General features: G+C 47.0%; 1 protein-coding gene across 1 annotated transcript in view; it reads left to right on the top strand.

The window, feature by feature from the left end:
- The first annotated feature begins 385 nt into the window (after positions 1-385).
- fgd1 (FYVE, RhoGEF and PH domain containing 1) overlaps positions 386-16,226 on the top strand; it is a 26,293-nt gene continuing 10,452 nt past the window's right edge. Inside the window, 10 exon segments of the mRNA XM_065961099.1 lie at positions 386-749; positions 7,821-8,120; positions 8,212-8,410; positions 8,650-9,415; positions 9,487-9,576; positions 9,688-9,836; positions 11,438-11,594; positions 14,641-14,779; positions 14,911-14,969; positions 15,533-15,679. Of these exon segments, the coding sequence (XP_065817171.1) occupies positions 692-749; positions 7,821-8,120; positions 8,212-8,410; positions 8,650-9,415; positions 9,487-9,576; positions 9,688-9,836; positions 11,438-11,594; positions 14,641-14,779; positions 14,911-14,969; positions 15,533-15,679 (2,064 nt within the window). The 5' untranslated portion in view covers positions 386-691.

Genomic DNA, 16,226 nt, shown 5'->3' with positions numbered 1-16,226 from the left:
ACTGTTATAAGTCAAAGTCTTATTACACAGATTAACGGATAAGGAAGTGACATTTTTGATGAACTGTGCCCCCCCCCCCCCCCCCCCCCTTCAGTTAAACCGTCTAAACCCACATATTGAGGGAGGAGGAGTCAGTCTTCAGTCTGATCCATGAACAGGTTTTATACCTTCATGGTTGAATGTAGGTCACATGTCACATTTCTTCTGTTTGTCAGTGGGATCAGATTTACACTGATCCCCCCCCCCCAAAAAAAAAAAACCTGGCTTTCCCTAATTTGTTGTCAAGGAAACCAAAATGGAGGAGAGATAGAGAAGTAGCTACACCATCCCTCTCTCTCTCTCTCTCTCTCTCTCTCTCTCTCTCTCTCTCTCTCTGCCGCCCCCGCCCCCCCGCTCTCACACCGGGCAGCCCTCTGAATCAAACCGAGTGGATCTCTCTCTCTGTCGGTTGGCAGCAGCAGCTCGTCGGTCTGTCAGCCTCTGGACCGTCGCTGTGTGTGTGTGTGTGTGTGTGTGTGTGTGAGAGAGAGGGAGTCCGAACCGTTCCTCTCCGGTTCGGTCCGTGCCTCGCCGTGTGTGTGTGTCAGCGTGTGTGTGTGTGTCAGCGAGCGTGTGTGTGAGTCTGACCCGGTTTCTTCTCCGTGCTGTGGACCGGGAGAGCCGCTCTCTCCCCGCACCGACGGATTCTTTAATGACCGGATTTGTATTTTGCTGCGCGATGTACATGGACAGAAGCAGCCTGAGCAGAGGTGAGCCTGCAGCGCGCACACGCACACGCACACGCACGCACACACACACACACACACACACACACACAGCCTCGTGTCATCTCGTCTCATTTTTGTATTTTCTTCATGCAGAAGATGCTGATGTGGTTCTGTAATGATGATGGGGGGGGGGGGGGGGGATGAGGTCCGCGAGCTCGCACAGGCTGTCGCGCACGCGCACACACTGACCGACATCTCGCCGCAGTGAATGTAGGCTAGTATGGCTGCGATACTGCGGGTCTGCCAGCTGTGAGCCTCTGCACAACGAGAGGGGACAAACTGCTAATCGATTATTAAAGACCCGATCAGCTGATCGAGTATTTGAATGATCGAATATTAAGTATTCGATCGTGCTGTCTGCACGTTTTTATTTCGGCAGCAAATACATGACAAGCAGCTTCAACACTGTGTGTGTGTGTGTGCGTGTGTGTCTGTGTGTGTGTGTGTGTGGATTGACTCCTAATCCATCGATTTTGAGCGTGGATTCTGATTGGAGGCTGATGTGGATGAACAGCAGGAAGAAGGAGCTGTCAGTGTGTGTGTGTGTGTGTGTGTGTGTGTGTGGTGTTGGTATGATTCTGCAGACAGACGGACACACCCCCTCCTCCACACAGATACACACATGTTAACCCCCGTGGTGCTGGTCTCTGCAGCATGCTGCAGGATCTCTGTAGGTCTCGATCACATTAGGATCAGATCTGTTGGTCTGGTCTGTTGTCAGACAGACAAATTAAAGATCCAGATCCACCCTGACACAGAGCATCTCCTCCAGTCCATCAGGGCTGATCGGGTGTGAGCAGACCGAGTGTGTCAGTCTGGTGGTCTGTGCTTGTCAAATCAAACCTTCAGTTGTTCTGTGATTCATCTGAAGAACATGACAGACTCTAATCCCTCAGTTTGTTCACATGATGTTAAAAAAGATCATTTAGCATATTCGTGTGTTAACATGCTAACAGGGGCGTCTCCAGGATTTCTGTGCCCCATGAACAGATCTCAGATCGGGCCCCTCCATCCCCGCCTTGGCCACCCCTGAGATATCACTATGACCACACCTCCAATCCTTCCATAGCACAAACGACCACCGGTGTTTCCCACACAGAGACGATACTCTGATTGGCAGCTCCGGTATATGTACGGCTTTTTGATGCGTTATCTACGGTGGCCGGTAGGGGTCAAACACTCAGCAACTGATGAAACGACATACATTTAGAAAAACACATTTAGAAACGCTGCACATTCAAAAGCAAATGCAAACTACTACAGCAAATGCAAAGACATAAACTTGCTGCAAATAGGCAAAACAACTGCATCAGCATCAACAGAAACTGAAGCTTCTTATGCAGTCGTTTTGACATTTTTCTGCAGCTGCGGATCGTTGTGATGCGCGTCATCGATAAGCGGTGATGTGATAATGGGATATCGAGTGAAACATTTCAAAGCGTATGTTCTGTTATTTAAGCGTCTCTAACGTACAGCTGATGAATGTTGTCAAAAAAAATGCCGCCAGCTCTACCGCCCAGGTACACATCTCCTGCAGACCATACTCGAGTACACATGAATCAAGCCTGAGAACTCCTCTTCAAGCGGAGTTGGGTACGGTACCCCTTAAAGTCTTTAAATGAGATTTTTCACACTTAAATGTAGAAATCAAGTATATCCTCTGAAAATAACTCTGTGAGTCATGACTGTCTACAATGGGTGTAACACCCGAGTCCCACTGTCTGTGATGTTTTCAGAGTTTTCAGAGTCCTATCTTCACTTTGTTTACATCGCCGGGACGGCCGGCTGACTCCTCCCCTTGTGTATAAAAGTTGTTTAATTGAGGGACTAGAGAAAAGAAGAATAACATACTGTACTCACTGCTTAACTGTGTTTCTAGATCACGCTCATTTCAGGTAAATTTACATGCAGTGTGAAGATACCAGCAGAATAAAGATCGCTAGCATTAATGAATATGGTGAGCGTCAGCAGCTGTAGAGCGAGATTTAGAAAATGAGGACACACCACCGTCTTTTAAATCAGAGGTGTGGAAGCATTTCGGCTTCAACAAGACAGAAAATGAAAGAGGTGAGAAGATACCAGACGAGACAAAAACTGTGCAAATGTTACAAGACAGAACTACACAAACAAAACAACCAACATGATGCAGCTCCAGTCACCTCCCCTTGTTGATAAAAAAAAACTTTGAAAGGCCAAACCACACTGACAAGCGGGTTTGAGCCCCTAAAGGAATCTTTCAGTCAGACTGTGTCTACAGAATCATTTTGTAAAGTAAATCATGAGAGAGAGAACCGTTCCTAGTACCTGTGTACATTTGTGTTCACACTGATCAAATGAACCAGACTTGGTCCAGGATTTGGTTCCTAATATGAAACCGCCCTTAGTGTATAAAGTTCCTCGAGTCTAGAACCTTCTCATTCACCCAGAACCTCCTGAGAACTAAATGTTCTCCAGGATCCCTCTGATCTCCTTCATGGTGATAAAACTCTGTTCAGGATGAGGACGACCCTCAACAGAGTTTACGTCCTCCTGAGCGACCTCAGTGACCGCCAGGCTGATGAGAACTTCATCAGCAGAACCTGGAGAACCTCCTGACACTGAACTGAACTTCTAGACCTCCTGCTCTCCTCTCACACATTTTAAGAATAAGGTTTCACTGATTTCCCTTAATTTATTTTTCTTACAAAAAGATTTCGAGCCGCTGCAGTGGATTTTGTTAAGGAGAAAGATGTTTAGAGGTCAAAAAACAGGCGCCAAGCTGCAAAAAATCTAATCTCAGCGAGTTTATTTGTTGAATTTTCAGCCGTGCAAATGAGACGACTGAAATGTTCAGTGGGTAACCTGAGTTTCTACTGACCCACAAAATGTGAAATAAACCCATCCAGTCCTTTGTTTGTGGTCTGCATAAGTCTTACAACACAGAGAAAAGTGCTCCGTTACAAATTTACTCTCCTTGTGATGTCACAGTGGGATTCTGGGAAAAAGAAATCCCCTCCTCTCCCCTGGTATCTCCACCCATGACTAGAGCAAAACTTTTGTTCAGGTCCTCCGTTTTCATTCTCTACAGAGGAGTGATGTCTACGGGGAAAACTCAGGGGGGGGGGGGTCATTGCATTTAAAGAGACACACACACCAAAACGGAGCGTTCTGAGAGAGCTGGTTTCTACAGGGTCACAAACCTCCTCTGGTGCTTGATTCATGTTATATTCTGACCAAAGCACAGCACAGATGTTTCATTTAGACCACAGAGGACTGTTTGAAAAGGTGGAGGAGGGGGATCATATGTCCTCTTTAAAATAACTGTCCGAGTCTGCACCCTAGACACCAAATATTTTTTAATCCATTGTTTTTAATCACCAAACATTATTTTCAGTCAGACTCGTGCACACTGTCTACATTTTACAAAGAATTAAGAAATGCTGTGATGCTGAAATGTTGCCAATGCATTTGTTCAATAAAGCGAGTGTGCAGGAGTTTGTCTCCAATTCTTGATGGATTCATTCCTCTCCTACTCACCTGTGTTATGAAAGAGATGGGCTGGTTTTTGTTAAATCTTTTGTGACAGATTGTAGTGAAAATCTCGACAACCTTAGAATATGTGGAATATGGTGTACATAGAAGATCATATTTCCTGCTTCACTCTGCTGCACGCCTCCGTTTCATTCTGTTCTGTTTCTGGAGACTCTCTGCAGCTCAGCCTACATCACTGTCACTCGTCTGTGTGTGTGTGTGTGTGTGTGTTTCAAGGTGACAGTTAAGCCGTTAAGTCTGTCATGTTCTTTCCCCTTCTCGTCTCTACACTTTGAATTTTTCAGATGAATCTCAGTTTTTCAGTCTGTGTGTCCAAACAGGATGTGGTTAGCCTAGCTTAGCATAAAGACTGGAAGCAGAGGGAAACTACTAGCCTAGCTACCGTAAGAACTCACTACCACACCATCTCTGTATCGCTTCATCATGGGGGTCGCTTGTTCTCCTTCTGGCTCGCCGTAAGGGAAGTTACATCTGCACGACCAAAGAACAGCGTTTACTTTTTCACCCAAAGGTACGATTAAAAAAAAGGACAAAAACATAATAACGTACCATCCACCGAAAACCTGATCACCATGTGCGCTGCCATTTCTGAATTGTCATCAAGCGCGTCATCAGAACAATTGGACTCACGCTGTCGGGAAAACGTTAAGGGGGGGAGCGCTCCTACTTTATGGTCTCATAAACAGCAGCTGGGAATGATGTCACACCCGAGTTGACCTGGAAACTTGGATTTTCTGACTTCCGAGATCAAAGGAACTCACCATTATTTACAGGATGTGATGGGGGGTTCGGTCCTCAGAGGGATTCTGGGTAATGTAGTTTGTTGAGTCAGACTGAAACACTGACGACTCAGAGGAGAATAAATCCAACTGAGCCGAAGAAAATCTGTTTAACTTACCGTTTAATGCAGACGGCTGTTATTAGACCACATACACACACACACACTCACTCACACACACACACACACACACACACACACACCATCTGCTTTACATTAGCCTGTTGATGTTTTCCCATGACCTCTCCCATCATGTTCACATCTGTACACACACACACACACACACACACACACACACACACACACACACACACACACACACACAGCTTCCTGTTTGTTGAAGTTGATTAGTTGTTTTGTTTAAATAATTGATTTCCATACTATTCATTTGCTGCTGTTGTTTTCTGAGGTTTTTTTGGCGCTTGAAGATATTTTTAAATCAGTAAATAATTATTTTAACCCCCACATGTGCTCTGACCAATCAGATGGCCTGTGTCCTCTCTGATGTCGAGGTTAGCGTTCGGTCTCAGGGAGCAGACGAGCAGGACATCCAGTGTTGAACAATGAAGATATTGCAGAAGTGCATAAAACTGCAGTTCCTCGAGTGTCCACTTGAGGCAGTCTGTAGAAGACCTAGAAGCAGATTTTGGTGTTTATTGTTTCCAATGTACGGGGGTTGGACTTTTTAATAACACACACGTTAGGATTTGATGAAGGATAAGAGTTAAGCACAGTTAGGAGCGTGATGGATCTGACTTTGTAGCCGTTTATCAGGAGGTTAATAGAGTCAGTATTTCCAACATGGCAACCACCATGGATAAGCTTCAGAAACAGCCCTTCAGAAACTAACGTGTGACGTCCCTCAGGCTGACGTCCATATTTATATAGAGTGTGTGGGAGCAGATGAGATGTTGTTGTTTGGTGTCAGTATCAGAGGATCCTTCAGATCAATAATCAATAAGTTTATCCACAGCTGATGTTGGTGCAGTGCAGAGAACAGGTTTCTTTTAAACTTCGATATGATGACGATGTTAATACCTGTTTGTAACCATAGCAACAAAAGTCCTGGATACCCAAATATTGGGTCATTTCTTGTTTTTATTTTTTTCAAAAATTGCAAGAAAACTCATGCACATTGTCTAAATTGATTTGTTTCTTTTTTTTTTTTGGCACATTTGGAAGATAGGGTAGAGCTGGAGAGGACCGAGGGGCTCCTTTCCTATTGGTCCTCTCTCTGCGTTACAAATACAACTGAAGATCTGTGTTTTTTTATTTCAAATTTCTGTACTTTTGTATCGTTGTAGAACACGTGGTATTGTAAAGTTTTGACAACCTTAGATTCTGATTCTTATAAATAATGAATCTGTCTGAGACAAGAAAGGAAACAAATCCATCCGCCTGCCCAAATATGGTCGCTTCTGGTTTTAAAAAACAATGTGGTGACGACTTCAATATAGTTTCTGATTATTTTATATCCTGTGAAAATCATTATGGTTGATTTTCTTATTGATAGTTTATAAACTGAACAAAGCTCTGTGATTTTAAACAGTGCTTTGAGTCTCTGTGCGCGGTCATGTTGCAAAGCCGCCTGGGAGTTGTAGTTTCCGTTGTAAGTTCACAACACAAACGTCCTGAGCAGAAAAATAACTGTGTTACTACAGAGTTCGCTTTAAATCTGACCTTTTAAATGATTCATATCAGCCAATCAGCTGTCAGGAAGCGCTGAGGCTCAACCAATGAGCTGCAGCCGTGACAGACCGCAAATATGTGCTCCTTTCTCCATGTGGAGGTTATTTCTGTCCTCATGTGGAAGCTATTAGTGTGTGTGTGTGTGTGTGTGTGTGTCTGAGTGTGTGTGTCTGAGCATGTGTGTGTGTGTCTGAGTGTGTGTGTCTGAGCATGTGTGTGTGTGTCTGAGTGTGTGTGTGTCTGAGTGTGTGTGTGTCTGAGCGTGTGTGTGTGTGTGTGTGTGTGTGTGTGTGTGTGTGTGTGTGTGTGTGTGTGTGTCTGAGCGTGTGTGTCTGAGTGTGTGTGTGTGTGTGTGAGCATGTGTGTCTGAGTGTGTGTGTGTCTGAGCACGTGTGTGTCTGTGTCTGAACGTGTGTGAGTGTGTCTGTGTGTGTGTGTGTGTGTGTGTGTGTGTGTGTGTGTGTGTGTGTGTGTGTGTGTGTGTGTCTGAGCATGTGTGTCTGAGTGTGTGTGTGTCTGAGCGTGTGTGTCTGAGCACGTGTGTGTGTGTGTCTGAGCGTGTGTGTGTGTGTGTGTGTGTGTGTAAGCTGTTATTATTATTAGTTTACTTCGACTCACCACAGTCTAACCGTCTGTCTGCTTGGTTTCGGGTTCAGAGGTTAAAAGACAAAAACATGACGATGTTAAATAATAATAATAATAATAATAATAATAATAATAATAATAATAATAATAATAATAATAATAATAATAATATAAAGTAACTCAAACTGTTAAATGAGACATTTTAAACATTAAATATCAGATCTGAGAGAGTGAAGTCAGACTCCCTCTGTTGTTCTCAGCTCTGTGTTCACACTGACAGGACGACAACTCCTGCAGCTTGTTTACATTTCACTCAGAGGCTCAAACATGTTTCATAGCCCCTCCCTCTCTAAACATTGTCTCTGCCCAATGGGGGAATAGAGACTCCGCCCACTCAGGGACGCCGTTTCTCGAGGCATGAGACATGAGATGATCAATATGTGACCTGTCCCCCCGCCTCCCCCCCCCAGGTCCCTCCTCCTCCAGTCCCAGTTTGCTGACGAAGAGTCTCTCTCTGGAGCCGTCCTGCTCGCCTTGTGGCCACAAGGTGGCGCTGGATGCCGACACCCCCCAACAAGCGCTCTCTGACCCGGGGCCCAGCTCCTACTCCTCAGGCCCCGCCTCCCCGGACGGAGGGGCTGAGCTAACAGAGCGCCGCAGCTCTGCCGGTGGGCTGCTCCTGGTGAACAACACGGGGCCGCCGGAAAGACACGCTACCACGATAACGCCACCGAGCAAGAGAGTGCCGCTGCCGGGGCCGAAACCGCAGGGTGACAACTTTATTTAAACTTCAACATTTACAATTTGTTTTTTTAAATATCCAGTAGCGTTAATGTGTTAATGAACCTGAACCCTCCACAGTCCCACCGAAGCCCCCCCACCTCCAGCAGCAGGCGGGAGTGTCCAGGCCACGCCCACGGGCACCTGAGAAGCCCCTCCCCCCTACCCCACCATGCAGACCCCTACCAGCTGATCCCCGGGGAGGTCGAAGTCCCCCCAACCGCACTGATGGCACCGCCTCCCCCTCCTGTGTCCTGTCACTCATCGAGAAGTTTGAACGGTGAGTTCTGATTGGTCCATCGAGAAGTGATGTCATCCAGTAATCCTTTATGGAGATATTTACAGGTGTGTGTGTGTGTGTGTGTGTGTGTGTGTGTGTGTGTGTGTGTGTGTGTGTGTGTGTGTGTGTGTGTGTGTGTGTGTGTGTGTGTGTGTGTGTGTGTGTGTGTGTGTGTGTGTGTGTGTGTGTGTGTGTGTGTGTGTGTGTGTGTGTGTGTGTGTGTGTGTGTGTGTGCGCAGGGAGCAGATCATCATGGTTCCTGACATCACCGGGGGAGCTTTGTGTCCCCGCCTCCCTGAACTCCCGTCCTCCCGACCTTCATCTCCTCCATCATCATCAGCAGCCCCTCCCCCACCCGCTGAGGAGCTGCCGCCTGAGCCCCCGTGTCATGATGACATCACAGTGAAGGGTGGCGGCGGCGAGGAGGGCGACCTACATCCCAATGAGGATGACGAGGATCATAACGATGAAGATGACGATGACAGTGACGACGATGAAGAGCTGGCGGCGGCGTGCCGCGACGACCTCCATCAGAAGCGCCTCTCCATGGAGTCGGGTTACAGCGCCTCGGAGAAACACCTTGAGGACGACGTGGTTGCCGTGGAGATGAGGGAGCAACAACAGCCGCCGCAGCCGCTCGACCAATCGGAGATCCCCTCCGAGCGTCTGTCCCTCCCCTCCTCGCAGACGGACGGGAAGCTGGCCAATCGGGACAGTGGAATCGACAGCATCAGCTCCCCGTCGCACAGCGAGGAACTTTGCTTCGCCGGCGTGGAGGATGGGGGCGTGGTCTACCCCTGCAGCCCCGCCCTCCTGCCCCGTCTCTCCAGCTCGTCCTCGTACGCTGGGGAGGGAGGCGAGGGGGAGGAGGGAGGAGAGGGGAGGGGCGGAGCCAGAAGGCGGAGGGACTTCTCAGAGGAGGGAGATAGTGATCTGGAGGAGGAGGAGGCGGAGCTTACGCTGGTGTTGCCGCCCCCGAAAACAGAGAGACAGGACTCAGTGGAGGTGAGACAGGACTGTTGTGTAGAAGCGTAGAGGTGTGTAGAATGTGTTGTAAAACCTTTTTGTCCCTGCAGCTCTCCGTCCAGCAGAGAGTGTTCAACATCGCCAACGAGCTGCTGCAGACAGAGACCGCCTACGTCTCCAAGCTCCACCTCCTCGACCAGGTGAGAGAGAGTCGTGTCTCTGTTGCCATGGAAACCTGTCAGTGTGTTTTTAACAGCCTGCAGCTGAGGGAAGGTGTGAGACGTTGATGTGTGATGATTCTCCTCCTGTAGGTGTTCTGTGGTCGACTCCTGGAGGAGGCGCGGTGTCGCTCCTCGTTCCCGTGTGACGTCGTTCAAGGAATCTTCTCCAACATCTGCTCGATCTACGCTTTCCACCAACAGTTCCTGCTGCCCGCACTCCAGAAACGCATGGACGAGTGGTGAGGAGCCTCCTCTTCCTCCTCCTCTTCCTCCTCCTCCTCTTCTTCCTCTTCCTCCTCCTCCTCTTCCTCCTCCTCTTCCTCCTCTTCCTCCTACTCCTCTCTCCTCTTCCACCTCCTCTTCCTCCTCTTCCTCTTCCTCCTTCTCTTCCTCCTCCTCTTCCTACTCCTCTTCCTCCTCCTCCTCTTCTCCTCCTCCTCCTCCTCCTCTTCCTCCTCTTCCTCCTCCTCTTCCTACTCCTCTTCCTCCTCTTCCTCTTCCTCCTTCTCTTCCTCCTCCTCCTCCTCTTCCTCCTCTTCCTCTTCCTCCTCTTCCTCCTCCTCCTCCTCCTCCTCCTCTCCTCCTCCTCTTCCTCCTCCTCTTCCTCTTCCTCTTCCTCCTCCTCTCCTCTTCCTCCTCCTACTCCTCTTCCTCCTCTTCCTCCTCCTCTTCCTCCTCCTCCTCCTCTCCTCTTCCTCCTCCTCTTCCTCCTCCTCCTCTTCCTCCTCCTCTTCCTCTTCCTCTTCTCCTCCTCTTCCTCTTCCTCCTCCTACTCCTCTTCCTCCTCCTACTCCTCTTCCTCCTCTTCCTCCTCCTCCTCCTCCTCCTCCTCCTCTTCCTCCTCCTCTTCCTCCTCTTCCTCCTCCTACTCCTCTTCCGCCTCTTCCTCCTCCTCCTCCTCCTCTTCTCCTCCTCTTCCTCCTCCTCCTCCTCCTCTTCCTCCTCCTACTCCTCTTCCTCCTCTTCCTCCTCCTCCTCCTCCTCCTCCTCCTCTTCCTCCTCTTCCTCCTCCTCCTCCTCCTCCTCCTCCTCCTCCTCTTCCTCCTCCTACTCCTCTCCTCCTCTTCCTCCTCCTCCTCCTCCTCCTCCTCCTCTTCCTCCTCCTCCTCCTCCTCCTCCTCCTCCTCTTCCTCCTTCTCCTCCTCCTACTCCTCTTCCTCCTCTTCCTCCTCCTCTTCCTCCTCCTCCTCCTCCTCCTCCTCTTCCTCCTCCTCTTCCTCCTCTTCCTCCTCCTACTCCTCTTCCTCCTCTTCCTCCTCCTCTTCCTCCTCTTCCTCCTCCTCCTCCTCCTCCTCCTCCTCTTCCTCCTCCTACTCCTCTTCCTCCTCTTCCTCCTCCTCCTCCTCCTCTTCCTCCTCCTCTTCCTCCTCCTCCTCTTCCTCCTCCTCTTCCTCTTCCTCTTCCTCCTCCTACTCCTCTTCCTCCTCCTCCTCCTCCTCCTCCTCCTCCTCCTCTTCCTCCTCCTCTTCCTCCTCTTCCTCCTCCTACTCCTCTTCCTCCTCCTCCTCCTCTTCCTCCTCCTCTTCCTCCTCCTCCTCCTCCTCTTCCTCCTCCTACTCCTCTTCCTCCTCTTCCTCCTCCTCCCTCCTCTTCCTCCTCCTCTTCCTCCTCCTCCTCCTCCTCCTCCTCCTCTTCCTCCTCTTCCTCCTCCTCTTCCTCCTCTTCCTCCTCCTCCTCCTCCTACTCCTCTTCCTCCTCTTCCTCCTCCTCCTCCTCCTCCTCCTCCTCCTCCTCCTCCTCTTCCTCCTCCTCCTCCTCCTCCTCTTCCTCCTCCTCCTCCTCTTCCTCCTCCTCCTCCTCCTCCTCTTCCTCTCTCACCTGTCTCCCCCCCTCTGTGCAGGGAGGTGAACCCTCGTATCGGGGACATCCTGCAGAAGTTGGCGCCCTTCCTGAAGATGTATGGCGAGTACGTGAAGAACTTCGACCACGCCATGGAGCTGCTGAACACCTGGGGTCAGAGGTCAGCGCCGTTCAAGAGCATCATCCAGGAGATCCAGGTCAGTGTGTGTGTGTGTTAATGACTGTGTGTGTGTGTGTGTGTGTGTGTGTGTGTGTGTGTGTGTTAATGACTGTGTGTGTGTGTGTGTGTTAATGACTGTGTGTGTGTGTGTGTGTGTGTGTGTGTTAATGACTGTGTGTGTGTGTGTGTTAATGACTGTGTGTGTGTGTGTGTGTGTGTGTGTGTGTGTGTGTGTGTGTTAATGACTGTGTGTGTGTGTGTGTGTTAATAACTGTGTGTGTGCGTGTTAATAACTGTGTGTGTGTGTGTTAATAACTGTGTGTGTGTTAATAACTGAGTGTGTGTTAATAACTGTGTGTGTGTGTTAATAACTGAGTGTGTGTTAATAACTGTGTGTGTGTGTTAATAACTGAGTGTGTGTGTGTTAATAACTCTGTGTGTGTGTTAATAACTGAGTGTGTGTGTTAATAACTGTGTGTGTTAATAACTGAGTGTGTGTGTTAATAACTGAGTGTGTGTTAATAACTGTGTGTGTGTGTGTTAATAACTGAGTGTGTGTGTGTTAATAACTCTGTGTGTGTGTTAATAACTGAGTGTGTGTTAATAACTGTGTGTGTGTGTTAATAACTGAGTGTGTGTTAATAACTGAGTGTGTGTTAATAACTGTGTGTGTGTTAATAACTGTGTGTGTGTGTTAATAACTGAGTGTGTGTTAATAACTGAGTGTGTGTTAATAACTGTGTGTGTGTTAATAACTGTGTGTGTGTGTTAATAACTGAGTGTGTGTTAATAACTGAGTGTGTGTGTGTTAATAACTGAGTGTGTGTGTGTTAATAACTCTGTGTGTGTGTTAATAACTGTGTGTGTGTGTTAATAACTGAGTGTGTGTTAATAACTGTGTGTGTGTGTGTTAATAACTGAGTGTGTGTGTGTTAATAACTCTGTGTGTGTGTTAATAACTGAGTGTGTGTTAATAACTGTGTGTGTGTGTTAATAACTGAGTGTGTGTTAATAACTGTGTGTGTGTTAATAACTGTGTGTGTGTGTTAATAACTGAGTGTGTGTTAATAACTGAGTGTGTGTTAATAACTGTGTGTGTGTTAATAACTGTGTGTGTGTGTTAATAACTGAGTGTGTGTTAATAACTGAGTGTGTGTTAATAACTGAGTGTGTGTTAATAACTGTGTGTGTGTTAATAACTGTGTGTGTGTGTTAATAACTGTGTGTGTGTGTGTGTGTTAATAACTGTGTGTGTGTTAATAACTGAGTGTGTGTTAATAACTGTGTGTGTGTTAATAACTGTGTGTGTGTGTTAATAACTGAGTGTGTGTGTGTTAATAACTGAGTGTGTGTGTGTTAATAACTCTGTGTGTGTGTTAATAACTGAGTGTGTGTGTGTTAATAACTGAGTGTGTGTGTGTTAATAACTGAGTGTGTGTGTTAATAACTGAGTGTGTGTGTGTTAATAACGGAGTGTGTGTGTGTTAATAACTCTGTGTGTGTGTTAATAACTGTGTGTGTGTGTGTTAATAACTGTGTGTGTGTTAATAACTGTGTGTGTGTTAATAACTGAGTGTGTGTGTGTTAATAACTGTGTGTGTGTTAATAACTGTGTGTGTGTGTTAATAACTGAGTGTGTGTTAATAACTGAATGTGTGTGTTAATAACTGAGTGTGTGTTAATAACTGTGTGTGTGTGTTAATAACTCTGTGTGTGTGTTAATAACTGAGTGTGTGTTAATAACTGTGTGTGTGTGTTAATAACTGAGTGTGTGTTAATAACTGAGTGTGTGTGTGTTAATAACTGAGTGTGTGTGTTAATAACTGAGTGTGTGTTAATAACTGAGTGTGTGTGTGTTAATAACTGAGTGTGTGTGTGTTAATAACTCTGTGTGTGTGTTAATAACTGAGTGTGTGTTAATAACTGTGTGTGTGTGTTAATAACTGTGTGTGTGTGTTAATAACTGAGTGTGTGTTAATAACTGAGTGTGTGTGTGTTAATAACTGAGTGTGTGTGTGTTAATAACTCTGTGTGTGTGTTAATAACTGAGTGTGTGTTAATAACTGTGTGTGTGTGTTAATAACTGAGTGTGTGTTAATAACTGAGTGTGTGTGTGTTAATAACTGAGTGTGTGTTAATAACTGTGTGTGTGTGTGTTAATAACTCTGTGTGTGTGTTAATAACTGAGTGTGTGTGTGTTAATAACTGAGTGTGTGTTAATAACTCTGTGTGTGTGTTAATAACTGTGTGTGTGTGTGTTAATAACTCTGTGTGTGTGTTAATAACTGAGTGTGTGTTAATAACTGAGTGTGTGTGTGTTAATAACTCTGTGTGTGTGTTAATAACTGAGTGTGTGTTAATAACTGTGTGTGTGTGTGTTAATAACTGTGTGTGTGTGTGTTAATAACTCTGTGTGTGTGTTAATAACTGAGTGTGTGTTAATAACTGTGTGTGTGTGTGTTAATAACTGTGTGTGTGTGTGTGTTAATAACTCTGTGTGTGTGTTAATAACTGAGTGTGTGTTAATAACTGTGTGTGTGTGTGTTAATAACTGAGTGTGTGTGTGTTAATAACTGTGTGTGTGTTAATAACTGAGTGTGTGTGTGTGTTAATAACTCTGTGTGTGTGTTAATAACTGTGTGTGTGTGTTAATAACTGTGTGTGTGTTAATAACTGAGTGTGTGTGTGTTAATAACTCTGTGTGTGTGTTAATAACTCTGTGTGTGTGTTAATAACTGTGTGTGTGTGTGTTAATAACTGTGTGTGTGTTAATAACTGAGTGTGTGTGTGTTAATAACTCTGTGTGTGTGTTAATAACTGTGTGTGTGTGTTAATAACTGTGTGTGTGTTAATAACTGAGTGTGTGTGTGTTAATAACTGTGTGTGTGTGTTAATAACTCTCTGTGTGTGTGTGTGTGTGTGTGTGTGTTAATAACTGAGTGTGTGTGTTAATAACTGTGTGTGTGTTCATAACTGTGTGTGTGTGTTAATAACTGTGTGTGTGTTAATCACTGTGTGTGTGTGTTAATCACTGTGTGTGTGTGTGCGCGTGTGTGTGTGTGTGTGTGTGTGTGTGTGTGCAGAGGGAGGAGCGCTGTGGGAACTTGACTCTGCAGCATCACATGTTGGAGCCGGTCCAGAGGATTCCTCGCTACGAGCTGCTGCTCAAAGATTACCTGCACCGTCTGCCGGAGGACGCACCTGACTACAGGGACGCCCAAAGTGTGTACACACACACACACACACACACACACACACACACTCACACCACACACACACACACACACACACACACACACACACCACACACACACACACACTTCATCATGTGATCATGGTGTTTCTTTCTGCAGAGTCTCTGGAACTCATCGCCACGGCAGCAGAACACTCCAACGCTGCCATCAAGAAGATGGTGAGAGTTTCACACACACACACACACACACACACACACACACACACACACACACACACACACCCAGTCATTAACCTTCCCTCCGTCTTTAATTAACCAGCTCTGATTACAGATGTTTGGTTGTGTCATATTTCTCCTCTGTGAGAAACTTTATCACTACAGACTTATTCAACTTGACCTGTCTGTCTGTCTGTCTCTACCTGTCTGTCTTTGTCCACCTGTCTGTCTCCACCTGTCTGACTCTGCCTGTCTGTCTCTACCTGTCTGTCTGTCTCCACCTGTCTGTCTCCACCTGTCTGACTCTACCTGTCTGTCTCTACCTGTCTGTCTGTCTCCACCTGTCTGTCTCCACCTGTCTGACTCTACCTGTCTGACTCTACCTGTCTGTCTCCACCTGTCTGTCTGTCTCTACCTGTCTGTCTGTCTGTCTCTACCTGTCTGTCTCCACCTGTCTGACTCTACCTGTCTGACTCTACCTGTCTGTCTCCACCTGTCTGTCTGTCTCTACCTGTCTGTCTGTCTGTCTCTACCTGTCTGTCTGTCTCTACCTGTCTGTGTCACAGGAGCGGATGAGGAAGTTGTTGAAGGTGTACGAGTTGTTGGGCGGAGAAGAAGACATCGTTAACCCGACAAACGAGCTCATCAAAGAGGGACACATCCTGAAACTGTCCAATAAGAACGGGACCACACAGGACCGCTACCTCATCCTGGTACTCACCTGTCCTCAACTCACCTGTCCTCTACTCACCTGTCCTCTACTCACCTGTCCTCTACTCACCTGTCATCTACTCACCTGTCCTCTACACACCTGTCCTATACTCACCTGTCCTCTACTCACCTGTCCTCTACTCACCTGTCATCTACTGACCTGTGCTCTACTCACCTGTCCTCTACTCACCTGTCATCTACTGACCTGTGCTCTACTCACCTGTCCTCTATACACCTGTCCTCTACTCACCTGTGCTCTACTCACCTGTCCTCTACACACCTGTCCTCTACTCACCTGTCCTATACTCACCTGTCCTCTACTCACCTGTCCTCTACACACCTGTCCTATACTCACCTGTCCTCTACTCACCTGTCCTCTACTCACCTGTCATCTACTGACCTGTGCTCTACTCACCTGTCCTCTACTCACCTGTCATCTACTGACCTGTGCTCTACTCACCTGTCCTCTATACACCTGTCCTCTACTCACCTGTGCTCTACTCACCTGTCCTCTATACACCTGTCCTCTACTCACCTGTCCTATACTCA

Source organism: Labrus bergylta, chromosome 12 (assembly GCF_963930695.1).
Source record: "Labrus bergylta chromosome 12, fLabBer1.1, whole genome shotgun sequence".
Taxonomy (NCBI): Eukaryota; Metazoa; Chordata; class Actinopteri; order Labriformes; family Labridae; genus Labrus; species Labrus bergylta.
Note: the sequence above shows the minus strand (reverse complement) of the source record. Positions and strands in the feature narration are given on the sequence as shown.